The sequence below is a fragment of the Mustela nigripes genome, unplaced genomic scaffold (genome assembly GCF_022355385.1).
Source record: "Mustela nigripes isolate SB6536 unplaced genomic scaffold, MUSNIG.SB6536 HiC_scaffold_75, whole genome shotgun sequence".
Taxonomy (NCBI): Eukaryota; Metazoa; Chordata; class Mammalia; order Carnivora; family Mustelidae; genus Mustela; species Mustela nigripes.
The window spans coordinates 4,387,629-4,414,556 of NW_026739490.1; the positions used below are offsets into that span (position 1 = coordinate 4,387,629).

Genomic DNA, 26,928 nt, shown 5'->3' on the forward strand with positions numbered 1-26,928 from the left:
CAGGACTTGCACCTGGCCTTCTCTGTAGCCTCTGCAGAAACAGGCACCCATGTGTTGGGGGCCACAGGCATGGGGTCGTGTGATCACTGTCAAATGGATGAAGTCCAATCACAAAGTGTGGGGAAAATATTTTTACTCAAGACCTTTCAATCTGAGCCAGAAATGTTCTTGAAGAGTGGGGGGCAATGGCAGCAGAAGAGTACTAGTAACCACCACACACTGCCTAAGCACTCACTACGTGTCATTCACTGCTCTGACCGCTTCTGTCTCAACCACCATCCTTTTATCCCCATTTTATGGATGAGGAAACTGAATCCCAGAGAGGTTAAGGGATACACTGCTAAGATGCCAGCTCTCTCTTGGTTGCTCTGAGATCAATTCTCAAGGGCCAGGCTAAGGAGTCTGGAGGTGGCATGTGGGGAGGAGGTAGAGATTTTACTTCCTTATTTATTTTCCTACTCAGAACCTGAAGGGTCTTCCCACTGGAAGTAAGAACGAGCCAAAAAGCAGCTTGCCAGTCTCACTGATCATTTTTTTAAAAGGTATTAATTTATGATCTAACCCAAAAAAGTCCTTGCTTACAGCAATCTATTTGACATGCATACAGAAACAGAGAACTATTTAAATCTTCAAAATATACTAGAAGTGGGGCGCCTGGGTGGCTCAGTCAGCTAAGCATCTGCCTTCAGCTCAGGTCATGATCCTCGGGTCCTAAGATCGAGTCCCACGTTGGGCTCTCTGCTCAGTGGGGAGCCTGCTTCTCCCTCCCCCTCTTCCTCTGCCCCTTCCCCTTGCTTGTGAGCTCTCTCCCTCTGTTGAATAAACTAAAAAATTATATATATATATATATATATATATATAATATAAATTTGTATAATATAAACACACACACACACACACACACTCTCTCTCTCTCTCTCTCTCTCTCTCTCTCTACATGTATTGAGGAATCCAGCTCCTGGTTAAAACCCCATGTGTGGTGTTTTGGATTTGACCACAAGCCAAAACCCAGGCTTAGCCAGCAGATCTCCTGTTCCTGAGGGCGGTCTCTGAGGGAAAGCTGCAGTCACAGTCCCAGGGCAACCCACTCCCCAAGTCAGCCATGTTCCGTCACATATTTGCATTCCTAGCGCAGGTATCTTTGTTCCTGAGTCTCTTTATCTGGGCCTTGGGCAGACCCTCTTTGGGAGCCTTGCTGAGCCTCCTCAGGATGGGTGGAGGGGTGGGGGAGCCCTGAAGACATCGTCCCCACCCTCAGTCCCCAGCACCCTCCCTCTCCCTCCCCTCTCCAGGGCCCATGACAGGTTTTTGCTGGAGCTTTCTGTCCAGGGCTCTCCCCACCTCTGTGCTAATCCACCTGACGCTCAACCAACATCCAGTCCTGGAGGGAAAGGAAACGTGGGGACTCAGAGCTTTCTTGGGTTTAAGCTTAAGCCTCTGGCTTTACCACCACAGTAAGCGATTAAAGGCTTAACTCTTCCATTTTCAGCTTGCTGGCATTAACTGGCTACTCTGATACTTGGCAGCTCTGCTCACTCTCTCACAGGCTTAGCTGAGCTCCTGACAAGCATGACAACAAAGGCAGTATCCAAAACCAAGTGGCTTCTGTCCTCCTAGATATTCAAGTCAAACAGAGGCACTGCGTTCCAGCTGGTCTGAAATCAGTAACCCTGAGGGATTTACTTACGCTGACACCTTCCCCCGTTGGTGGGGTCACCATAGAAGCCAGATATGCAGGTCTCGCAGTGCTTGCCGGTGGTCAGGTTCTCACACTTCTCACAGATACTCTGATTAACGCATTTGCTGTGGCCATTGCACTGGCATGCTGGAAAAGCAAGAGTTAAAAAAAAAAAAAAAAGGCATTTTAAGGGGACTGTACCGTGGTAGAACAGAGTAGAGTAAATTCCATGAGATTTATCTGCAATTATCTATTTAAGTTCTTTATTACCTCTAAAGATAAAATCATTAAAACTGGCCCACTAAAAACAAGTTGGAAAAATAAGATAAAAATATCCATACAGGACTAGTCCAAGAAAATCAGAAATACACCACAACAGGGTGAAAATCTATAGCCCTTAAAAAAAAATTTGTTGCTGTTCATAAAAATAATGCATGTTCATGATAGTAAATTTAAAAAATATAAGGAAGAGGGGAAAATCATTTTCAATTGCACCATACAGAGATCACTGCGCATATTTGGGATTTTTAGTTCAGGAAATTTATTTTTACTATATAGTTTTACAAAGTTGTGCTTATCTTAATACTTAACTTTGATTTTTTTGTACTTACAGCACAATTACTTTAGCACGTTATTTCATCTATCATAAATAAAACTTTAAATGGCAGAATGATGTGTATGATCCTAATAGTTACTTAACCATTCCCTTATATTCTGATATTTAGTTTGCCTTCAATTTTTCTTTTTTCTTAAAGATTTTATTTATTTATTTGACAGACAGAGATCACAGGTAGGTAGAGAGGCAGGCAGAGAGAGAGAGAGAGGCGGGGAAGCAGGCTCCCTGCTGAGCAGAGAGCCCAACGCGGGGCTCGATCCCTGAACCCCGGGATCATGACCTGAGCCGAAGGCAGAGGCTTTAACCCACTGAGTCACCCAGGTGCCCCTCAATTTTTCTTTTTTAGAAAAATTACCATCTTTATATATAAAAACAGTCCCACAAGTGGAATTATTAAGATTCTTAACGCACATAGGACCTTACAACCAGAAAGGCATATGAAAGGTGGACCTCTCAGGACTGCTCAGGACAGCTGGTTAGGCTGTGCACTGTGGACTCCAGTAAAACCAGAGCGCACAATCTACACTGCAGGCACAAGATCTGACTCTGTAAATCTTTGTCCCCCAGCTTTACTGAGATACTACTAACACATAATATTGTGTGAGGAGCATAATGCACCCATAGCATTAGCTTTGACTAACGTTTTGATTTGTTCTATGTAGACTGTAAGTCTACATAGCAATTATTATTGCACCAAAAATACTTAAGAGGTGCGGGATATGCACATCGTTCCTGTGAAGATGAATAACTATATATATAAAAGGCAAAGCACAGCACACACACAAAAAAGCAACACCTAAAATTATTTACCAATAAAATCCATATCCTAGATAAAAAGACTAGGAACATGCTTCTCCCTCCTTACCCCTTCAAAATCCCACTGAAATTACTGAAAAAAAAAATGTAAAAACAAGGATAAACCCATAGCAATATGGGATAAGAGAAAAGGTGCTATCAGATGTATTGAGAAATACTTCTCAATTACTGAGCAATTTCTAGAAATTATAAAACAGATGGTGTCAATCTGACAGAAAGGGAGTTGAGACATCTGTCTTCTAGTGCAGAAGGAGGGGACAGCTAAAGTGACTAGATGCTCGTTACCAATGGACACCTGAAAAATCCATTTGGGGCTGGGAGACAGAGCAGGCCTCGGGAGAGTGGCAGACAGCAGGAAGTGCCTCCTGACCAGTTACGTGTCTGTTCAACCTCCCACCCCATACAAAAATAAACTCCAAAGGGCTGATGGACCTAAATATAAGAGAAAAATCTATGAAACTTTAAAAAGAAGAGATAGAAGTAAATCTTTGTGATCTTGAGTTAGCTACGCACTCATTTCTTAGATAGAATACCAAAAACACATGGGATAAAAGAAAACACCAATGCCCCAGATTTAGAAAATTTAGAACTTTTTAATTTCATTTTTATATTTCAATTTTTTATTTCATTTTTATGTTTCAAAAGATACAACCAAAAAAGTAAAAAGAAACCCTCAGAATGGGAAAAAATATTTAGAAATCATATAGTCAATAAGAACTTGTATCTAGACTTCATAAAGAATTCTATGAGTCGGGCTCAGTGGGTTAAGGCCTCTGCCCTCAGCTCGGGTCATGATCCCAGGGTCATGCAATCGAGCCCTGCATCGGACTCTCTGCTCATTGGGGAGCCTGCTTCCCCACCCCTCTCTGCCTGCCTTTCTGCCTACTTATGATCGCTGTGTGTCAAATAAGTAAATAACATCTTTTAAAAATTTTGTTTTAAAAAAAAAGAATTCTATGAGTCAATAATTAACAGACAAATACACAATTTTAAAATGGGCAAAGAGGGGTGCCTGGGTGGCTCAGTGTAAGCCTCTGCCTTCAGCTCAGGTCATGATCCCAGGGTCCCGGGAATGAGCCTCCCATCGGGCTCTCTGCTCAGCAGGGAGCCTGCTTCCCCCTCTCCCTGTCTCTCTGCCTGCTTGTGATCTCTCTCTGACAAATACATAAATAAAATCTTTTTTTAAAAAAAGGGCAAAGAATTCAAAGAGACATTTCTCCAGAGAAGACGCAGATGGCCTTCAGATGCTCGACTTCATCAGTCATTAAAGAAATGCAAATCAAAACCAGAGATACCACTTCTCACACACTACATCTCTCAAAAAACAAAAACAAAAACAAAGTCCCCCAAACCAAAAAAATAACAGATACAAGTACTGATGAGCACATGGAGAAGTCTCAATCTTTTCAGGCTGGCCAGGGAGGGTGAGACATGGCACCGCTACTTCAGAAAACCCCGTGCCCATTACTGCTCATGTCTATCCCCTGGCCTAGACGATCGCTGAACTCCTTTTTGTCTCTGTGTATTTGCTCTTTTGTGTGTTTGCTCTTTTTCGGACGTCTCACATAAATGGTATCATACAACATGCAGTCTTTGCATGGGACTGCCTTTACATAGCAGGCTTTTGGGGCTCATCTGTGTCGCAGACTACACTACTCCATTCACCCCTTTTATCACTTAGCAGTGTCTATCATATGAACGTATCACATCATGTTTATCCATTCGCCACTTGACAGGCACTGGGTTGTTTCCATTTTTGTCTATTATGAATAATGCTGCTATAAGCATTCACTGCAAGTTTCTGCGTGGACATATGTTTTCAATTCTCCTGGGCATATACTGGGCCATATGAGAACTCTATGTTTAACTTTTTGAGAAACTGCCAAACTGTTTTCCAAAGTGGCCACACCAGCTTACTTTCCTTCCAGCAATGTGAGGGTTCCAATTTCTCGAATGTTGTTGAGCATCTTTTCTTGTGCTTATTGGCCATTTGTGTATCTTTTTTGCAGAAATGTCTATTTCAGTCTTTTACCCACTTCTTAATTGGGTTGTCTTTTTACTGTTGAGTTTTAAGAGTTGTTTACATATTCTGGACATTAGACTCTTACCAGATACTAAATACGATTTGCAAATATTTTCTCCCACTCTGTGGGTTGCCATTTCACCTCATATAGTCTTGATATTAATAAAAATGCAAAGACTTAAATACTTCATGCGTTAAACTAGTAGATTAGAAACAGAATGATAGATCCGTTGACATCTTAGAGAGGAAAAAAGAGAACACAGAAAACTTAATTGTTTGGAGGGAAAAGACTAGTTTCTTATTTTACATTTCCTTGCTCTGCTTCCTTTTCTGAGAAAGATTTCTTTATATTCTTTACCCACTTTTTCTATTGAGCTGACAGTGATTTCTTCTGGAGGGTAGAGGTTTGCATACTCAGGATGATAATCACTTATTATACACTCTACAAATATGTTCCCCCAGCCTGTCTCTTGCCTTTTACCATTACTCCCCATGGTCTTTCCCTTACAGAAGTCCTCACAAAGAGCCTTATTGTCAGTGGCACTTCAGACTCCTGGAGATGTTCCTACTCACTAACCTCCTGGGGGTCTTTGCACCTGCCTAATCCCCCTCTCCCTGGTATTCCGGAGACCCTTCAGCATATTCCTGAATATTTACTGAAAGTCTGAATCAAAGGCCAATCTCTCAGGGCAGCATCCCCAGCAGGGATAGAGTCAGGCTTTAGACCAACTCATGGTCTATTCCTTCTGGCACCAACCACTGGAAGAAAGGAATAGAAGGGAGCAGAGGGAGAGCAGGATGAGGGAAGGAGGTTAGAGGAGGCAGACAGGCTTAATTTTCCTCTTGCCAAACGGGATAGGGACCTTTTCCACTCTCCCTATTCTTAGAGTTTTTCAAGAAAAACCTGTATTTACAAATCCTGTCTGTTTCTTTGATATGTATATTATATAAATCTTTTTTTAAAAAAATACCTCAATCAACCTCTTGTCAGCACAACAATCCAGGAATTTTTTCCTTAAGGGCCTGGGAGCCATCGCTTTGAAATGTAACCATCAAGGAAGGCAGCGCTCTACATTCCTGTCACTTTGGGATATAGTCTGGGTGCCTTCATGCCAAAGTGTAACCACCTGCTTGCCATAAAGATACAGGATCTTTTTTTTTTTTGGATAAAGGCAATTAACTAACACAGATGGCCACCCCAATTACCAAGTAAATTCAGGATACACTATGAATGACGGTACAGCAAACAGTGCTGTCAAATCCTCTCATATGAGGACAAGTTATCATTCACCTTCAAAACATTTATGTAACGGATTGTATATGCCTGGCTATTTAAAAGGGTGAGATTTCTCTCTGTTTTTGCAGTATCATTAGTGGGTTGCCTGTAGGGTGCATAACAGTCTGGTTTGATGCTTATTCAAAATAAAACTGTTTTCCTTTTTTTCTACATTTGTGGAGAGGAACTTCTGGGTTGGTAGTTTTGTTTTTCATTTTCCCCAAACGGATGCCATAACGTATTTTTCATTAAAAAGCAAACTACAGAACAATATATATTAATCCTATACACCACAGTATTTTCTATTTTTAAAATAGACAGTGTCTATATTGAACCATTAGAAGTTTTTACTTCTCTGAAGAACTGGAGAAGAATTCCAGTTTTTATTTTATCTACATCTGCAATATTTGTTCATAACGAACATACCTCAATACTTTCACAGTGAAACCAAAACACCTCACTTGAACTTCTGTGTTTTCATGAACTGACATTAAAAATATTTTTCATGAAAAAAAAAATGTGTAAATTTTCATGCAAAACTATTTCTTCTAAAATGGTCTGTTACTTTTTTTTCCCTAAAGGAAATTCATATAAATAATGTAGCTTTCAAAGTTTTAGTCTTTGTAAATAAGTAGCAGAACACTTGATTTTGGATACACAAAGCATCTTACCTGGACAATGAATGAAAGACCAGTTGTATCTGCTGTCCTCCAGGCACATGCTGGCATTGAGAAGGGGCTGTGGGTAGGAATTCCCGGCAGGGGCCTGAGAAGGCATTTTCACTGGTCCTTTATATGAGCCCTCTATGCATTTGCCTTTGCCAGTGTTGCTGGGATCAGTGCACCAGCCGCAGCCTGGCTGCTCCAGACAATGGCTGCAGGTACAATAGCCTGAACAATTTTCAGCTGTAAAAGAACACAAGTTACAGTCCACTACAGCATGCAGCTTTGAATTCATTGTATCTAAATTACCTTTTTAAAAAGCTTTTTAGGGACGCCTGGGTGGCTCAGTTGGTTAAGCAGCTGCCTTCGGCTCAGGTCATGATCCCAGCGTCCTGGGATTGAGTCCCACATCCTTGCTCAGCAGGGAGCCTGCTTCTCCCTCTGCCTCTGCCTCCACTCTGTCTGCCTGTGCTCGCTCTCTCCGCCCCCCTCTCTCTGATAAATAAATTAAAAAAATCTTTAAAAAAAAAAGCTTTTTATAATTAACTAATTAATTTAAGTACTCTCTACACCCAGCATGGGGCTTGAGCTCATAATCTTGAGATCAAGAGATGCAGGCTCTTCTGACTGGGACACCCAGGAACCCCTAAATTACCTTTTATTTAAACAGACTATTCTGTCAAAAATTCCTATTCTAAGGGGATTTCTTAAATGACACAAAAAATTTAAAGAGCCCAAGAGCTTGCCCAACATAGAACAGGGGCTCCTCCCCTCCTCTGTCAATCCCATGATGTGGAGGCAGAAGGGACCTTAGCGGTCATCTACCAGAAAGCACTTATTTCACGAATGAGGAGAGGAAGATGTGGAGACATTACGTGGCTTGAGCAATTCGATGCTGAAGGTGGACAAGCTGTTTCTGTACTCCATGCCCTGTCCCACAGGGCTTGATTCTTTTTCTTTTTTTTAAATATATTTATTTATTTGAGACAGAGTGAAAGAAAGAGAGAACGAGTTGGGGGAGGGGCAGAGGGAGAGAATCTCAAGCAGGCTCCCTACTGATCATGGAGGCCGACATGGGGCGCCATCTCACGACTCCGAAATCATGCCCTCATCTGAAATCAAGAGCCGGGCGCTTAACCAACGGGGGCGGGGGGGCTGGCGCCCCACCAGTGCTGGACTGTGTGCGAAGGTTCTCCTCTCCTCAGGCAGTCTCTGGTCTTGTCCCTAGAAGTCTGAGAGGCTGACGACACGACCCCCCAGCAGGAGCTGCACGCTTCCACTTACGGGGGCAGCTGCTCATGGTGTACCACTCCATGCACTGGCCGAAAGGGAAGGAGGCCACGTAGGCGTTGGAGTCCACGCACTGCTTCATGTTGCTGCACCACATGCACTCAGAGCTGCCGCTGGTGCATTCCCCGCACGCCGTCCGCAGGGCACACGGCGTCCGGCACTGCTTGGCGCTGTGGTTTGCTGGGAAACAAATCCAACACAGACACTTAGTGCTCCTGCTACGCTGGCCAAAAGGTCAAAGGCTTTTTGGGATGGGTTGTGACCCACTAATAGGTCATGAAATCAAATCAGGGGGCTACAGTTAAGGTAGGAGAAAATCGAAAACCCAGGTACTGGGCTGGTCAAGTGTATCCACATAGGAGAAAAAACCCTTTCTCTTTCTTTTCAAAGAGCATTAAGGACAGACATGAGGCAACAAGCAAATCTTTCCAGAAGCGTAGCAGTTCTAAAGCTCCTTGCAGTATATGGGACTCAAGATAACCTTCAGGGGTTTTACAACCCAACTGAACATGAAAACTTGTATCTTTGGGGGCAAGAGGGACCACAGCGCGCATTAAATGCACCAAAGCATTCAGGACCCAAAATGGCTGAAACGCTCCCCGACAGGAAGCTTAGAAACCATATTTTAAGAGGACTCTTTCAGGGCTATGAATTCTTTTCTCCACTCTTGTACTCCTCGGATGACTTGGAATACCTTCCTAAAATGAGACACGATGTCAATGGCGTCCAGCCTCCCAAGAAGTGCGCACAAAATTCCGCCTACTGCAAGTGAGTTCCTCTGTAGGCTACAATGCTTGTCTCGGCTCGTCTGTGTGCTGCAGATGCTGCCTATGCCTGCCCACGGAAGGCCTGAAGGCAGCCCACAGGGGAGCTGTGAACCTGAGAAGCGACTCAGCGCCTGCTCCTCAGACCCTCCCTCAGCGCTAGCGCCCTTCAGGGCAGCTTCTCTTTTCTGTCCTATGACTGCTCTCCCCATTGACACTTTCTGTCTACTGTCCCTTGCAGTGACCTGCTTGCTTTTCTGACCTTTTCTTTGCATTTTTCGTTCCTGCTTCCACAGCGTTTCTCTGCCAACCTTAAGACATCTGCCTTTCAGAGCAATTCTCAGTACTTCGTATGGTCAGCAAACCCAACAATCTCACGTTAATTAGAATGTTAGGTTCTTAAAGTAGTGTTAGTTATTTTTGTTTATGCTTCTGGCTCATACTATTCACAGCCAGAGACTGTTTCCTTCCACTTCTAAGTTTTGCGCTATACTCCGCTTCATATGCTTGGAATCAATACTCCATCTGTTTTTCGTGACTATCTCACACCTCTGAATATCGCACACGCCTCCTACGGTCTCTCAGTGAACTTCCACTGACACGTCATTCGCCCACAGACTCACCAGGCCTCTCACAGACACTGCCATTGAGTGGGTTGATGCAGGTTGCAGCCTTCAAGCCCCGAGTACTGGGCTCTGACAAGATCCCACAGAATCCAGCATCACTGGGCTCAGACGGCATCCACTGTAGCAAAGTATTTGTGAATGGGGACATATCTTCCCAGCACCAGTAAGAGACGTTGATCTTCCGAAGGCCAACCCATGGGGTTAAGGTGAGCTTGGACTACAGGCAGAAGAGATGTAGCTTTGAATACAGCATTGTCTTGACCAAAAAAACCTTCTAGGTAAAAACCACCAAGTCACATATGCCCCAACAGATAAAGGAAAACCTCCCCATCCAATTCAACCACAGCAGATTAGGACAGACTGTCTTCTTACTCCCTCAACTACACTCATGCACTAGGTACTACGCCTGCCGGGCATACCACGGGGAAGCTGCTTGGGTGCACTCAGTACAAGTGTGGGTACCAGAAGCTTCGGTTTTGAGGATGTGAACTCACCATGCTCTGTGATGACTGCATTATCCGCAGCTGCTTAAGGACGAATTCTACCTTCTTCGGGGTTGTAAGAGAAGCCAAAAAGGCATTGTGGTTCCTACAGGACAATTTAGCATTGTCATAATTCTCCTTGGCAGTAGTAATTTTCAAACAGGAGTTTCCAACCAAATGCCAGCTGATGCCACAGATATTTTCTTTTGTGAAGGGAGGAGGGGAAAAAAAATAGAGTTTTAGAAATCACACAAAACTACCATATTACCAGTTCAAATGACCAGAAACCTACAAGGTTTCAGTGATTTGAATTCTGCAGTACCTCACTAGGATGTGGTGAGGGCATCCAACACACTACTAAGGACCGATGCAGAATACAAGAATGTTAGACTTCACCAGTCCTGCTTCCTGGATCTCAATATTCTAAGGTCCATGCTCTATAACTTGGGGGGAAAAAAATCTTTGGTGCCAGTGCTAGATTTTTAAGCCCCCTTTTGAAGAACAATTAGAAACAAGACCCAAATCCTAAGAACAGAGAAATGAATATGCAGATTGGAAGGGTGGGGAAGAAAACTAGAGGATGGAAATGAGTCGGTGAGTGAACAAGATGATGATCTTCGAGGGTACATTGTTTCACATCAAGTGGAATGTAAAATCAAGGGTACAAAACTTCCTGAAAGTGAGGTGGAAAGATCGTTTTTAGAAAAAAAGACAGGGAGGCCTGGGTGGCTCAGTTGGTTGGATGACTGCCTTCAGCTCAGGTCATGATCCTGGAGTCCCGGGATCAAGTCCCGCATCGGGCTCCCAGCTCCATGGGGAGTCTGCTTCTCCCTCTGACCTTCTCCTCGCTCATGCTCTCTCTCACTGTCTCTCTCTCTCAAATAAATAAATAAAATCTTTAAAAAAAAAAAAAAGAAAAAGAAAAAAGACAAAAACCAAAAAATCCTAAGTGATACAGGTGCAGCAAACAGGGTTAAGACTGTAATCTGCTCCTGTGTTCACCCTGCACCCAACCAGCTCAGCTCTGTGTCCTGAGCTGCACAGAAGTTCTGTATGCTTCCTGGAAGACAGGGAACAAGCAAGGCAACTTTGCCAGAACTGAGTAATCTGGGCACACCAACGATGCCCGTGACTGGTCAGTGAGGCAAGTGGAACATGCCCCAGAAAAGGGGTCATTTAAGAGCAAACAAGGTGTGCTCTTTCAAGTGTGGCATCAGTGTCACTACTCATTAAAATGCAGATTCTGGGGCCCCACCCCCAATGTGCACCAGAACCTGAGTCCTGACAAGACCCTCTGGTACTCTGTAGTACACTGAAGTCTGCTACAATGAGGTAAAGAACACGCAGCTCACACTTGAGCAAGACGAATCCAGTACTCTCAAAGGACACTGAGAAGGGGCCTGGCAGAGCCTGCTGCTGTGTGCGTGCTTCGGAAGCTGTGCAGAACCATCGATGTCCCCCTTCTTGGAAATCCCGGGTAAGCAAATATATCACAGAATTTCTGCTGTGGCTGGCTGGCCTGAGGCCCTCAACTCTTCGTCCTCAACCTCAGCTGCTGTAAACTGAGGTGTTCAGGACTGGAGAGCACCTCAGGAGGTTGCTGGTGAGAAAACCATCTCCCCTCCTTCTTGTCAGAAGGTGCTGACAGCCTGATCCCAGTGGCAAGAAGTGTCCACCAAGTGGTCCACAGACCGGCGGCCAAGACTGCTGCTTTCGATTGCTAGGTGACCAGAGCAGAGGTGATCAGGGACAGTGGAGCAGGCTCGATGACATGGAGCCAAGTTGTCATTCCATTCTCCAGAGCAGAAGATAACACTTCACTTTATTTCAAAGGACAGAAGCAGCAAATGCTTAAGAATTGTACTTTCATTTTAAGAAAATAACCACAATAGTGGAATGGGGGAATGAATGGATAAAAAGTCTGTTCCCTCTCTTGGGTGCAGTCTAGGCTGCACAGTATTGGGGGCGGGGGTGTGTGTTTGTGTGTGAAGTCTCTGGACCCACACACACCCAGATGCCCCTACGAGGCCTACCAGGCAGAGCGATGCACTCCTGATTGCGGGGCTCCCACTGGCAGTTCTGGTCCAGGGCACAGCTCCTGCAGCTGGTCTTCTTGTTACAGTAGTACATGGGGTTATCCTTGGGACAATTCTCGTATCTGGAAATGGAGGTCTAGAACACAGCAGACAAAAGCTTTTCCCTTAATCCATGGACAGAACTCACGGTAAGGACAGAATACTAAAATCAACAAAATCTAATTGAGGAAGCAAACTGCGAATAAAGACATAAGATGCAGGTGAGGCGGCCCTGCGGTGGAAAGACTGTGCTGAAATCTTTCACACAGGACATGTCCTGTTCCAGCAAGGAGGCAAGACACTCTTTTAAACACCATGCTTTTACCTGCTCAGCTGTGAAATGGGGGTGTTCAACCTGCCGCTTTTCAAATGCCTCCTGAACAGTCTAAAACTCTCATACTTTATGAACTGCTTTACAGAATAAACTGTCAAAAACTACAGAGGTGGAGTCACTGTATCTTTTTCTGTCCTATCACCCAAGTAAAAAAATCATAAATGGTGAGCATAAATTATACTGAGCCATGGTATAACATAAGACAAGGAGATTTCGTTAAGTTGCCTGACTCACCTTCAGTCTCAAGTCCTAACTTGCTCCCCAAAGCTTGCACGGGTAGAGTGAGCTCACCATGACAAGCCTCACACCAAGAATAGAGGCCCTAGCTAGAGCCAAGCCTAGGGAGTGGGGAGTATACAGAGTAACAGTTCTGCCTTCTTCTAAGACATGACACACCAATCCTGTGGCTAGCAAGACCTTCGAAATTAGGAAGTATATAGCATCCCTTCCAAAAAGAAAGCCTGTAACTACACTGGAGGTTTTGAAAAATACCTCTGGGCCAGTATTTGTGTGACACACACCATAATCTCACCCCTACCCTGCCCTGGGGTTTCTTCATCCCCTGTAACCCTTGAGAAGCGGCCCCTGACCTGGCCTTCCGTGCAGCTCTGGTTCACGGGGACACAATGGTCACTGCACCAGTGACAGTCATTGGTGTTGGCTGTGCAGCTGTAACAATCCGTGTGCTGGTCACATCTGTCGTGGTCAAGAGCTATGAAAAAAAGAAGAACTCATCAACTATGACAGTTTCGCCTTAGAAAAGTCACAGGCCAATAGCTGCTATTGAGCACAATCTGAGACTAAGGTTTGAAAAAAAAAAGAAACAATGTAACAAGGGTTGGGAAGTAAAAAAAGAAGAAAAACTGGCAGGAAAATATATCAGTGTGTTCAGGTTAAAATAGTATTTGGAAATAAATAAACATTTTGAAAAAACACTATTTGTGAGAAGCCTGGGTGGCTTAGTCATTAAACATCTGCCTTTGGCTCAGGTCATGATCCAAAGGTCCTGGGATCGAGCACCGCTTTGGGCTCCCAGACTCAACAGGAAGTCTGCTTCTCCCTCTCCCACTCCCCCAGCTTATGTTCCCTCTCACTGTCAGATAAATAAGTAAAAATTAAAAAAAAAAAAAAAGAGAGAGAGAAAAGTATTTTGTAAACTTCCATGCCCCCACCAAGAGTACACTAGAGGGAAAAAGAAAGATAGGTTAATTTAATTCAACAACAATGAGATATAAGAGAAGTAGGTCTGGTTCTTTGAATACTTCTCTTTCCAAGGAAAGAAAGCAATTAGTGTTCTAATGAACACCAAGAGCTGCCCAAGAGGCAAACAAAGTAATGCAGAAGACCAAGCCATTGCTCTAGCTACAAATGCAAAGCTAATCTGGAGGAGGAAGCAGGCAGCACCACAGAACCCCAAAAGAGACACTAGGCTGAGCTACAATTTATACATGTATGTAAGTCTAAGAGTGCAAATGTGAGAACTTCTGGGCTACTGCAGACCTTTTATGTCTCCTACTGACCTAGAGAGGTCAAGGTCAGCAAAAAGAGAGAGGCTGCACAACCATGCTGCTTGATCTACTGATCCACTTACGGACATGGCACATGGAAGAACCCAAAGACAAGACAGCCAGCCCCCTGCTCTGCCACACACACAAAGCATGCTCTTTAGGTTATTCTACCTCCCCTGTCACCACCCCAAGGACTGGGCTCACAGAGAAAGCAGAGTGACCAGAGATGCAACATTTGAGATGAGTTCATAGCAAAGAAGTTGACATCGAACCACCTATGGTAATCAAACATTGCTTCCTATACTCATGCACATTGAATTTGAACTTTTAAAATTTGGTTTAAAAAGAAAAAAAAATTTCACAAATTTTATTCATTTGAAGAGACAGTGTAAATACTGTCTATCCCTACTAGGTTCTGGTCCTCTCAGTTCTCCACCACTCACTGGAAAGTGTCTGGATGCCCCTTTGGGGATCTATGATCATTTTACTTTGGAGCACTCCAGCAGAGTGAAAGCTGACTTTATCTACCATAACCCTCAAGGTAACTTGCTACATACCAACTCTAACAGTTAAGAAATTTAGTCAACATTCTTTAAAATAATTGAAGTGAACAAATATTTTGCAGAGACTTTTTAAAAAAAGGATTTCTTACTTCTTACATCACTGTATTACACAGTGCTACATGTCACAGCAAAAGCATAAGGAGCTAAATAGGCAAGATGAAAAAAGCTTAGAAAACATAAGGGGTGGTTCTAGAAGCCAGGAGCACTGGTCACACTTAGCAACTCTCTGTCTTGCTATCACCACTGTGCCCAATTAGAGAAGCTAGAAAAGAATACTTTGCAAAGACAGCAACTCTACCTCTATTCTTTATCTACTCTAAAATAGCTTTTCCAGGTTGGCCCTCTTAATCTCACCCTTAGCCTTAGAATTGCAGAATCCAGTAAGGTAGCCACCAGTCTCATGTAATTCTGGATTTAAATTAATGAAAGTTTAAAATTCATCGGTCTCAAGTGTCTCTGGCTAGTAGCTCCCATACTGAGACAACGCATAATAGTACATTTCCATTATCACAAAAAGGTCCTATTGTATTGTATCGCCAAGACCAACTGCCAGGCTTAGGAGCTGGTATACAAAATCGATGCAATGCCAGGAGGTTTTGTCTCCATCATTCACAGACAGCTTCTAGGAGCCACATGGCATGTTCCCATCCACTGTAAAGAGATTTACAAAACTATTTTCAAACACCCATAAAGCCTGTGCACCAGTCATTACCAAACCATTTTAGATAATAAAATGAACATAAAAAATGCACATGTGCTAGATACCTTCATAATTCAGATAAAGTGAGATTTCAAATTAATTAAATTTTGAGAAAAGGAAAAAAACATACTTCTTTTGGAAAAACATTCCGATTTTAACTTTTCTTCTTGTGCTTCAGTGGCCAATTCCCAGGAGATACACTGAGATGACCCCGTATCCCACACACACCGGATGCCAGGTCCTGCTGCCAGACAAGCAGCTTCACTCCTGTGTGCTCCACACTGTTCTGAGGTAAATACGAGGATGTCACTGAGGAGGAGACTATTGAAACCACCAAATACATACATGGTGCTAAAAGGGGGGAAAAAAAGGAGAGTAGTTTACTGAAGGTTTCTATATATAAACGCACATATGCTTTTTATAATCTTCAGATAAAATGTCTGCAAAGGTCCATCAATTCAGGATGTGATATAAGTAAACTCTGGTATAGCCACACAATGCAATGGCAGTTGGCAGATGTAAAAAGGAATGAGGACAATATCTACATTCTGCTATGTGGTGATCTTTAGGATACACTGCTATGTGGGAAAAAAATGAAACGCAGAGAAAAGTATATATTGGATGCAACCATTTATCTAGTGAGGGAAGAAGGAAAACACACACACACAAAATATCATTTTTCATTTTAAAAACTGTAACAACAGGATGCCTGGGTGGTACAGTCGGTTAAGCATCCAACTCTTGGTTTCAGCCCAGGTCATGATCTCAGGGTTGTGAGATCAAGCTCCATGTCAGGCTCTGCACTTAGCACGGTGTCTGGTTGGGACTCTTTCTCCCTTTCCCTCTGTCCCTCCTCCCCCCTCAAATAAATAAATCTTTAAAAATTACAAATATAAAAACAAGGAAACAACAAAGTTTCTCTTTAACTTCTCTTCTTAAAAGGGCTAGAAACAGTGACCAACCTAGTAGCAGTAAATATGACTAGTACTTAGATTGCAATATCTAAAAACCATTCTTTCCCCTAACCCTCAGAAAAAAACCACATAGGACTCTTTAAAGGCAACCTCTAGGAAGTCAGATTTAAAAACAAAAACAAGAAAAAACAGGGGCGCCTCGGTGGCTTAGTCATAAAGTGTCTGCCTTCGGCTCAGGTCATGATCCTGGGGTCCTGGGATCAAGCCCCACATAGGGCTCCCTGCTTTGCAGGAACCTGCATCTCCCTCCCCCTCTCCCCCTGCTTGTTCCCTCTCTCGCGCCCTGTGTGTGTGTGTGTGTGTGTGTGTCTATCAAATAAATAAATAAATAAATAAATAATTTTTTTTTTTTTTTTAACCCAAACAAGAAAAAACAACTAGGGAGAAAAAATCAGCAGTGGTACATTAGGGAGACAGGCTCTACAGAATTAGTCAAGGCAAGACACTAAACAAACAGTAACAACGGGCAGTGGTGATGGTGGGAGAATCAGAATCCACACTTGATATTACCTAAAAGATTTGGTTTTCAACAAAATGTTACAGTACATACAGGGTCACCTGCATGGCTCAGTGGATTAAATGTCTGCTTTCAGCTCAGGTCATGATCCCAGGGTCCTGGAATCAAGTCCCACACTGGGGTACCTGCTCAGTGGGGAGCCTGCTTCTCCTGCTACCTCTCCTGTTCCCTGGTTTGTGCTCTGTCTCTGTCTCTCTCTCTCTCTCAAATAAGTAAATATATAAAGTCTTAAAAACAAACAAACAGGGGTGCCTGGGTGGCTCAGTGGGTTAAGCCTCTGCCTTCAGCTCAGGTCATGATCCCAGGGTCCTGGGATCAAGCCCCACATCGGGCTCTCTGCTCAGCAGGGAGCCTGCTTCCCCATCTCTCTCTCTGCCTGCCTCTCTGCTACTTGTGATCTCTGTCAAATAAATAAAATCTTAAAAATAAATAATAATTGTATAATCTGAAGAAAAATGAAAAAATATCAAAGAAAATGAAAAGAGAAAATGCTTCAGAGACTTGCAGGACACTGTCAAGAATCCAACATAAACATAATGGGAGTCTCAGAAGGAAAGAAGTGAGAGAGAACAGAAAACACACTTAAAGAAGTAATAGCTGAAAACTCCCCAAATTTGGTAAAAATGATTACTTTACACACCCATCCATAAAGCTCACCAAACTCCAACAAGAACAATCAAAAAAAGACCCATTTACACACATTATAATAAAAAAACTGCATAGGGTAACTCATAGAAGAGAATCACATTAATATTAATGGCTAAGACACAATGGAGGCCAGAAGGCAGAGAAAGAAGATACTGAAGTAATGGAAAGTAAAATAAGAATTCTCTACCCAACAAAACTATTCTTCAAAAATTAAACTAAAATAAAGACCTCCCGAGAGAAACAAAGACTAAGAAAATTCTTTGCTGTCAGGCCTTATGAAAAATAGTAAAGTAACAATTATAATTAAAGACTTTAATATCTCACTCTTAATAATAAGAGAACAACTAGGAATAAAATTAACAAGGATACACAAAACTTGAACATTACAACCAATATGACCTGCTGGCATCTGTGCAACACCACCACCTAAATAAAGGAGCACACATATTCTTTTCAAGGGCACATGGAACAATCTCCCAGAGAGACCACATATGCTAGGCCATTACAAACAAACAAACAAACAAAAACAAGAATGCAGTGTTTTTTGTCTTTGTATTTTTAGGGAAGGAAATCTTCGAAGTATGTTCTCTGATCATCAAAATGGAATTAAATCATAAATAAACAGGCAGAAAAATCTTTGAACTCCACAATTATTTGAAAAATAAAGAAAATATTCTGAATAACCTATGGGTCAAAGAAGAAATCACAAGGGAACTTAGAAAATATTTTTAACTAAATGAAAACAAAAATACGCCATTTCAGGGGCGCCTGGGTGGCTCAGTGGGTTGGGCTGCTGCCTTCGGCTCAGGTCATGATCTCAGGGTCCTGGGATCGAGTCCCGCATCGGGCTCTCTGCTCAGCAAGGAGCCTGCTTCCTCCTCTCTCTGCCTGCCTCTCTGCCTACTTGTGGTCTCCCTCTGTCAAATAAATAAATACAATCTTTAAAAAAAAAATACGCCATTTCAAAATTTATGGGATGGGATTAAAGTAGTACTTAGAGACAAACTTATAGCTTTAAACACATGTATTAGGAAAAAAAAAAAAAAAAAGAATCTAAAATCAGTAACCGAAGCTTCTACCTTTAGTAAAGAAAAGCAAACTAAACCCAAAGCAATCAGAATGGAGGAAATGATATCAAGAAGAAACAATAAAATAAATAGAGAAAAATGAAAATAGAAATTTGTTCTTTGACAAGATCAATAAAACTGACAACCCTTTAGCTAGACTGACAAAGAGCAAAGACAAGAGTAATTCACAAAATCAGGAATGAAGAATGGACATTATTGACCTTCAAGAAATTAAAAAGCCTATAAAGAAATACTATGAACTTTTATACCAACAAATTAAACAACTTAAATGAAACAAACTCCTGGCAAGACTGATTATCAAAACTATCTAGTTTCTCAAAAAATTTAAAAATAGAACTACAATATGATCTAGAAATTCCACTTCTGGGTATATAACCAAAAGAACTGAAAGCTAGGACACAGATATTTGTACATCCATGTTTATAGCAGCATTATGTTGCAAAAGGCAAAAGGTGTAAACAAACCAAGTATCTACCAACAGAAGAATGGATAAACATGGTATACATATATGAGAGTATTATTCAGCCTTAAAAAGGAAAGAAATTCTGACACCTGCTAAAACATGGATGAATGAATCTTAAGGCAATTATGCTAAGTGAAATAGGCTAGCCACAAGAGGACAAATACTGTATGATTCCAGGTAAGGTACCCGAGGTAGTCAGATTCACAAAGACAGAAGCTAGTGTGCTGGTTGCCGAAGGCAGGGGCAGGGCAGAACAGGAAGCTGTTGTTCAGTGGGTATAGAGCTTCAGTTTGTGTGATAAAAAATGTTCGGGAGATGAATGGCAGTGATGGTTGCTCACAATGTGTGCCACTAGTCCACACACTTTAAAAACAGTTAAGATGGGGGCGCCTGGGTGGCTCAGTGGGTTAAAGCCTCTGCTTTCGGCTCAGGTCATGATCTCAGGGTCCTGGGATCGAGCCCCACGTTGGGCTCTCTGCTCAGCAGGGAGCCTGCTTCCCTCTCTCTCTGCCTGCCTCTCTGCCTGCTTGTGATCTCTCTGTGTGTGAAATAAATTTTAAAACAAAACAAAAAAACCGCTATGGTGGGAGGCCAACGCCAGCAAATGATAGGCTTTGTCTCACAGGTATCTATCTATCTACCACATACACGGTACCTCTATGCCTCTTGTGTGCCATTTGCTGGGACATCCTCAACCCTGCCAACCACTGTGCCAGATTAGAACCTGAAGAAAGAGGCTAGGCGCTATACAGACAGGAGACACAACACCATCCTTAAACATAATCATCTCTTGGGACACCTGGGTGGCTCAGTCAGTTAAGTCACTGCCTTCTGCTCAGGTCATGATCCCAGGGTCCTGGGATCGAGTCCCGAACCCGGCTCCTTGCTCTGCAGGGAGCCTGCTTCTTTCTCCACCTCTGCCTGCCATAATAATCTCTTGCAAAATCTAAGAACAGAAACAAGATCACTGGGCAGAAGAGACAGAGAAGTGGACTCCAGATCATATAAAGGAGAACCTGCTAATCACTGTTGTCTCTGGAAAAGGAAGGGGCTTCCTTCTTAGGTCAGTTTTCCATCCCTGGACCTTTTAAAGGAGATGACGGCATGGAGTAGAAGTTTTGAGCAGATGACTTTAGGATCTCTTCCAATTCTGAGATCCTCTGATCTGCCAGGAAGTTTAGAACGAACCCACAATGAGGCATCAAGTCATTCACTCCCACTTGCCTCAACTGCCTTCAAATTAACACAAGACTAACTTATGAAAGCATAAAGATTTTTGTGGCTAAGTATCTGCTATATACTATATCTAGAAATGGACACATTTCAATGACCAAAAATGAAGCCGATGTTTAATTTTTAATCTCACGATGGGTTTAGTATCACATTAAGCAGTCTGGATTCAACTAGTCAATCTGCTGCTTAAACCAAAGAAGCTCCACCCTCTCCCAGTACAGCTGGTGTTTTCAGCAATTCTGAATCCATCTGGTCACACGCTGGCTATATGAGGTACGCAGAGTCCTTCAAAAACGCCTGGAGCAGGCAACTGAAAGGAACAGCCACCTCTACGCAGCCCCAGGGCCTCGCAGCCAGCTCCTCAGCCCACCGCCTTACAAAACCCAAGAGGACAGTAGGTAAGTGACCGGATGGCAGACCCAAAGCTGCTGGCAGACTAAGAAAACCACCACTTGGGATACGAAGAAATGATTTCCACGTTCTCTCTCAGTAAATTCTTCCACAAAATGAAACTCGACAAGGCCTCTCTCGTCATCTGCTGCCCCCTCCAGCCCTGCCCTGTACACCCAGATGATTCGCAGAGAGGCCCCAACACACCACTGGAATTACACAGAAATGAAAACATCATGGTAAGTCAGGCAAGCCATTCCTAATTTTGATTCATGGCTCAAGTGTGTCATCTGGTAAAGTGTCATCTTCTCTGAGTCTGAATAGAACCTTAGAATATTTTAATAGATGATCCATTTATCTGCTAGTTACTATCACCAGACTAGGAGCTGCTACAATTTAGCGAATGTCTATTATCTGCCAAATACTGTGCTGGGAGAAGCAGGGGCATAAAGATGAATGAAGCAGAGGCCAGGCACCCACTAGCAAGGTATGACAAAACAGCCCCACTGCTTTTCAAATGAAAGCATCAAGAGGGACTCACTAGAAAACCTCAGGGTTTTCCTCACTGAGGAAGTATCAGCCTACAATTTAAGGGGACACTTAAAATCAGTATGGGTGTCAGCCTATACTATCACATGTTCTCACAGGAAAATCATGTTTATCACTAAACTGCAGCTGAGTGATTCCTTTAAGAAGTTGTCACCTTTCCCCAGTATCGAAGTAACTGGATTTTGCCCATTCTTCCTTCATGACATCGTCAAGACATGCTGCCTTCTCAGCTTTTCTAATCCCACATCCATCTCATCTTGCATCATAACAACAGAAATTCTGAAAGCCAGGGGAGTCCTAACATAATGTAGGCATTGTCGCATTTCAGAAGTTTCAGGATTGCTAAGGCTCAGAATTTTAGGTCAAATAGACAACACTCCTAACAGCTGAAACAAAATGGGGAAAATTAAGAATATGACTAGGCTTTAGAATATGACTAGGTTTAACAAATCACAAATCTTTCTTTCTTTCTCTTTCTTTCTTTCTTTCTTTTTAAGATTTTACTTTTAAGTAACCTCTACACCCAATACAGGGCCCAAGATCACAACCCTGGGATCAAGAATTTTTACGTGCTCTGCCGACTGAGCCGGCTTGGTGCCCCAACAGATCACAGATCTTTAAGGCACACTGTGAGGAACGGGCAGAGTGGCCATTCTAGATTCCCCTTCTCCAGGGGCAGATATAGTTAACTCAGGCCAGGCATTTTTGAGCAACACAATAAAATGTAGTAGAGACTTCAGAATATCAATGATTGCACATTTATCTGCAGGAAGCTTTATAACTTCCCCATCTCTGTTCTTCCATCCTATCCATCTGAAATGCCCTCTCTCTTTTTTTTAATCCCTCCTTCCTACTTGATCTGACAAAGAGAAACCTAACAACCCAAGCACCACAACAACAGTGAACAGCGGGGGGCATGAGACTATACCACAAGACCTCCTGTTGTCCCATGCATGCAGACCGCACCAAACAGAGCATTCTCCCGCATGCTAACAAACAGGGCATCAGAAGTAATTAAAATCCACATCAGACATCTTAAATATAAATCAGGAAATTCAGACCTACGTAGCTCTGCAACAAACTAATGGGCTGAGGGAATCCCGAAAATAATATGTAAGTCCAAGTCCACTTTCTCATGTTCAACTCCATTTCCATCGCTACACCACACATAAACATTAAACACAAGAGAAAAGGAATAAGCACTTCTTCAGTTAATTACCTGTTGTGTAAGACTGCAGAATGGCCAAATCTGTTGACATCATGGTGGAGATCAGGTCTGGGAAGCACTGACCAGCGGTCACAAGCTAGGAGCAAGAAAAACACATTTCAGAAGGAACTGCTCTTCATAATCAGTAGGAACTGTCATCTTCTTTTGGAAGAAGACTGCAATAAGCACAACCTCGTAAAATGTATTTCTCGGTTTTTCTTAATCAAGTCATTATTGCTGAGGTTAAATGGGGCAACAGTGGAAAAGCATGGCATGGATGAAGGGTGTAGGATAATACGGCAATTCTAATTCATCAATGCATCCAATATCCATGATGCTCACTCATTCTGTTGCCCATCAAGTTTACCCACCAGAACGCTTCCTAACTTGGGTAAATTTTGTATTTTTCAAAATTTATGTAAGTAAAACATGTGCCCTCCATAATTATTTTCCACTCCATATTGATTTGCCCAAACTCAGTAGCTAAAATAGGAAAATACAGGTGGAGACTGAAAACTAAATAAATAGATAAATATATAAAAAATTCAAACTTCAAGTCCTTTCCTAGAACCCCGAGCATCTACTGATTTTCCTTTGTCCTGACCCATGACAGCAATTCTTCTCTGGACCTTTTTTCATCCAACTGGCATGGCAGAACCCTGCCAACCTCACTCACACTCCCTCTCTGAAACAATCATATTTTCATGCTCACTAAGCAAGTGCTCTTCTACTCGATCCAGACCTTCATTCAACTTTACCAACAACAGTTTTTGCTTCCTTCTCCCCAGCCTAGACTCTGTGGTGGTCTTCTTCACACAGAGAAGAGGCCATCAGTCCTCAAAGCTTCCTGCCTACCCACCTTGCTTCTCAAAAACCACACGGTGACAGGGACTCTTTCTTCCTGTCTCACCTGGCTTTTACCACAACATTTAATTGTGCACAAGGAGGCACTCAACTACACCTTCTCTTCCCACAGAGAAGTGGGGCTTTTTCTTTTTTTTACTCTAGTCAACATTCATAGTATACACCTTACATGACTGCAATCTGGATTACTCCTCCCTGTCTAGAAGCTAACAAACAACATCTTTTGTTGCGAAATCCAAAAGGCTCTCCAGTCCTTGTCTTCCTTGAGTCCTCTGTAGCCACTGTTAACAGCTCCCTCACAGGTCATCCATCTTGCCTCGTGACCCTCCTGCTTCTCTAACAGGCGTCCATCCATTCTGATGGCACATGCTCCCTAGAGGCTCGTCCCTGCCTAATCTCTGTATGGGTCAGTCCCACGGTCATCTCCAGATGAACATGCCTCCAAACCCATTGTATTCCCTTCCTTGCAACCCAGCCCCCTCTCCTTCTGCTTCCAACCTGGTAAAAAGCACCGTCTACCACGGCCACACCAGGTACCTGGCAATAAGGATGCGTTTGCCTCTCTCAAAACACATCCAAACAATCCTCAAGTTCCCAGCAGTTTTCAAACCCATCTCTCTCGAACCTCACTGCCACTTCAACAGCCTTGGCTCCAACCCTCCTCAGGATTTTGCAACAGCCTCCTAACTCCTCTCTTGTCCCTTCCCAACTACTCACCACAATGCCACAAAGAGATCTTCTTAAGACACAAATACGATTCCATCAGCTCTTATGTAAGATTCTTCAAAAAGCCCAAATTCCTTAGCATGGCATAACAAGTCTCTCAAGATCTGACTAATCTGCTGGCTGCTGGCTTCTCTAGTTCTGCCGGAAGCCGTTCCTCCCTGATGTGCAGCTGATAGAGCCCAAACTCTGATACTCAGAGGCCCCAGGTATGTGGCAGAGTGTCTTTTTGCCGCTGTGTCTCTGTACATGGGTTGTTGCGTAACTTCACTTAGCTGACTTCCTCCAGACCCAGACCCTCCTTAAGAATGCCTTCCCTGATCATAACCCATTTCCTCCTGAGTTAAGGCATGCCCAGAGATGCTCTCACATATTCCTCTCAAAGCAAGTAACACCCTAAATTGCAATTATATTGTCTGCTCAGTTTTCGGCCTCCCCCACTGTGAGGCCAAGCACTGTAATTTACTCATCTTACAGTCCCAGAGCTCAGTAGTGGGCACATAAACATCTGTTAAAAAAGAACATCTGATGATTACTTAAACAAGAGAACGACTAGTATTTGTTTTGCGTGAACAAATACTGCCCTCTTCTGGTCAAGTATATTGCCTCACCAAAAAACGTTTAAATTCCATGTCAAAGTAATGACTTCAAGAATGTGTAAAACCAATTTTTTAGGAAATGTGATAAAGCTATTAGTCAGACCAACTTAACGCAATGCTGATGGTCACAACTACATAAGACTATTATATAAGGCATTCGTTTGTAACACAAAAGAGGCTGGTCACTCCAACTCACCTTCAAAAATTAACATTCAATCAATTAATGGGAGTGTTTCACGTAATAGAACTTAATATAGAAAAATAAATTTAAAACTTAAATAAGCAATATAAAAAAGAACTTAATATATAAGTAGTGCTTTTTTAAAATACATGTATAATATGTGTCACATGAATACAAAAAATACCATTTGGACTCTTTCAAACAGCCCAATTTTAACTGGCGATATTTTCAGTTTCTTTTAAAATGCTCCTTACAGGGGCACCTGGATGGTACAGATGGTTAAGCATCCGACTCTTAATTTTGAAAATGGTCATGATCACAGGGTCATAAGATCAAGCTGTGCGCTGACTGCACTGGTTGTGGAGCCTGCTTAAGATACTCTTTCTTTCCCTACCATCCCCCACTCCTTCTCTGTCTCTAAAAAAAAAAAAAAAAAAAAAGGAAAATGTTGCTCATAGATAAAAAAGATTCTTGAAACTAAAATGGCTTTGGGAAACTTACCAATGTCATAAGCCATAAAATCTGAAGAGAAGCATTTGGCACCATGGCTCATGGATGTGTCATTGTGTGTGTTTCCTCCAAACACCAGCATGGTTCCACTCACTATCACAGCTGTGTGTAAGTAACGGAAAAATCGGCTGTCCTTAAGAATGGTCCTTTTGAGTTTATTTAAAAATAATAAATACAAGGTTAGTTTTTTAGAATATTTATCATCTATTTGCTTGCAAACACAACCATTTTCTTAACTTCAGATCCAAATGTGCAAATACTTCTAGATTTTCCCCTATATATGTTACTTCGTCAACAATAAATAAATACAAAATCTTAAAGGCCTATGAAAATTTTGACAAAACATATTAAGAATCTTAAAACTGTTCCTACCTTATGACCCTATAATTGCAGTTTCTGGGTAGAAATCACATCAAATACAGATGAAAGCTTACATATAATGTCTTAATAATAAGACAACAACTAGAAACCAAAAATTCCAACAGCTCAGTCTCAGTACACCCACATGACAGCAATTACACAGCCACTAAAAATGATAGACATTTTAACGATAGAATGTAAATGGGTATCCATAGCTGGTCTCAAACACAAAAAGAAAGAAGAGAAACCAGTGCTTTATATAATGACTCTATTTTATAACTCAATTTGCTGTACATTTATTAAAATTAGCACACTTTATATATAGTTCAATTTATAACGGAGGAGAGTTCTAACTCAGGTCCTGAAACCCCTCTATTTGATTATTTCATGCAATGATACCAGTAACTAAGCCCAAAGATGACACTTTAGTCATCAAGGTTAAAAAATGGATATATTTTACTTAATTACAGCAATGTGCATACATTACAGCTTTGCAGAACGATCTATTCCTCAGGATTTTTTTTTTTTTTTAAAGATTTTATTTATTTATTTTACAGAGAGAGATCACAAGTAGGCAGAGAGGCAGGCAGAGAGAGAGAGAGGAGGAAGCAGGCTCCTGCTGAGCAGAGAGCCCGATGCGGGACTCGATCCCAGGACCCTGAGATCATGACCTGAGCCGAAGGCAGCGGCTTAACCCACTGAGCCACCCAGGTGCCCCTATTCCTCAGGATTTTGAAGAGCAAAAATTTTATAGAGGTATTGAGGATATGAAAATTGAAAGAACAGTCAAAAAACGTCAAGTGTTTTCTAATCAATCTCCTACAAAATTTTAGAATAATGCTATGAAATAAATACTAGGTATATTATTACTTTCTGCTTCCTTCCCAATTTCTCTATCTACAATGCTGAAGAGAATTATCTGCTAGACCTAGAACAAAAATAGAGCCCAATATTTTCCCAACAATTGCTAGAATTCACACCTTAGAGTAAAAGCTCAAGAAAAAGCACCCACCACATCTGGGTGTCCACATCGTATCTGTAGAGATCATCTGCAAGGCGGTACTTATTGGCACTGAAAGCCTTATAGCCCCCATGAACATAAAGGGCCTTGGTCCTATGGTCATAGACACTGCTATGACCATAGCCCCCTTGGACAAGGGCACCATTCGTTTGTAATATACTCCACGTGTTCTTAGCTGGAAGAGGAAA

The 26,928-nt window shown here is 42.4% G+C and overlaps 1 protein-coding gene across 4 annotated transcripts in view; it reads right to left on the reverse strand.

The window, feature by feature from the left end:
* The window catches only part of LOC132008141 (attractin), a 149,082-nt gene that overhangs the window by 53,993 nt on the left and 68,161 nt on the right, over positions 1–26,928 (reverse strand). For all 4 annotated transcript variants that reach the window (XM_059386536.1, XM_059386539.1, XM_059386537.1 and 1 more), the window contains exons 9-19: positions 26,732–26,915; positions 25,351–25,505; positions 22,495–22,579; positions 15,544–15,764; positions 13,233–13,354; positions 12,267–12,405; positions 10,246–10,436; positions 9,749–9,968; positions 8,356–8,541; positions 7,081–7,314; positions 1,688–1,825 (exon numbers count right to left, since the gene is read on the reverse strand). In XM_059386536.1, coding sequence (XP_059242519.1) covers positions 1,688–1,825; positions 7,081–7,314; positions 8,356–8,541; positions 9,749–9,968; positions 10,246–10,436; positions 12,267–12,405; positions 13,233–13,354; positions 15,544–15,764; positions 22,495–22,579; positions 25,351–25,505; positions 26,732–26,915 — 1,875 coding nt within the window. The remainder of the gene's footprint in view (positions 1–1,687; positions 1,826–7,080; positions 7,315–8,355; positions 8,542–9,748; positions 9,969–10,245; positions 10,437–12,266; positions 12,406–13,232; positions 13,355–15,543; positions 15,765–22,494; positions 22,580–25,350; positions 25,506–26,731; positions 26,916–26,928) is intronic.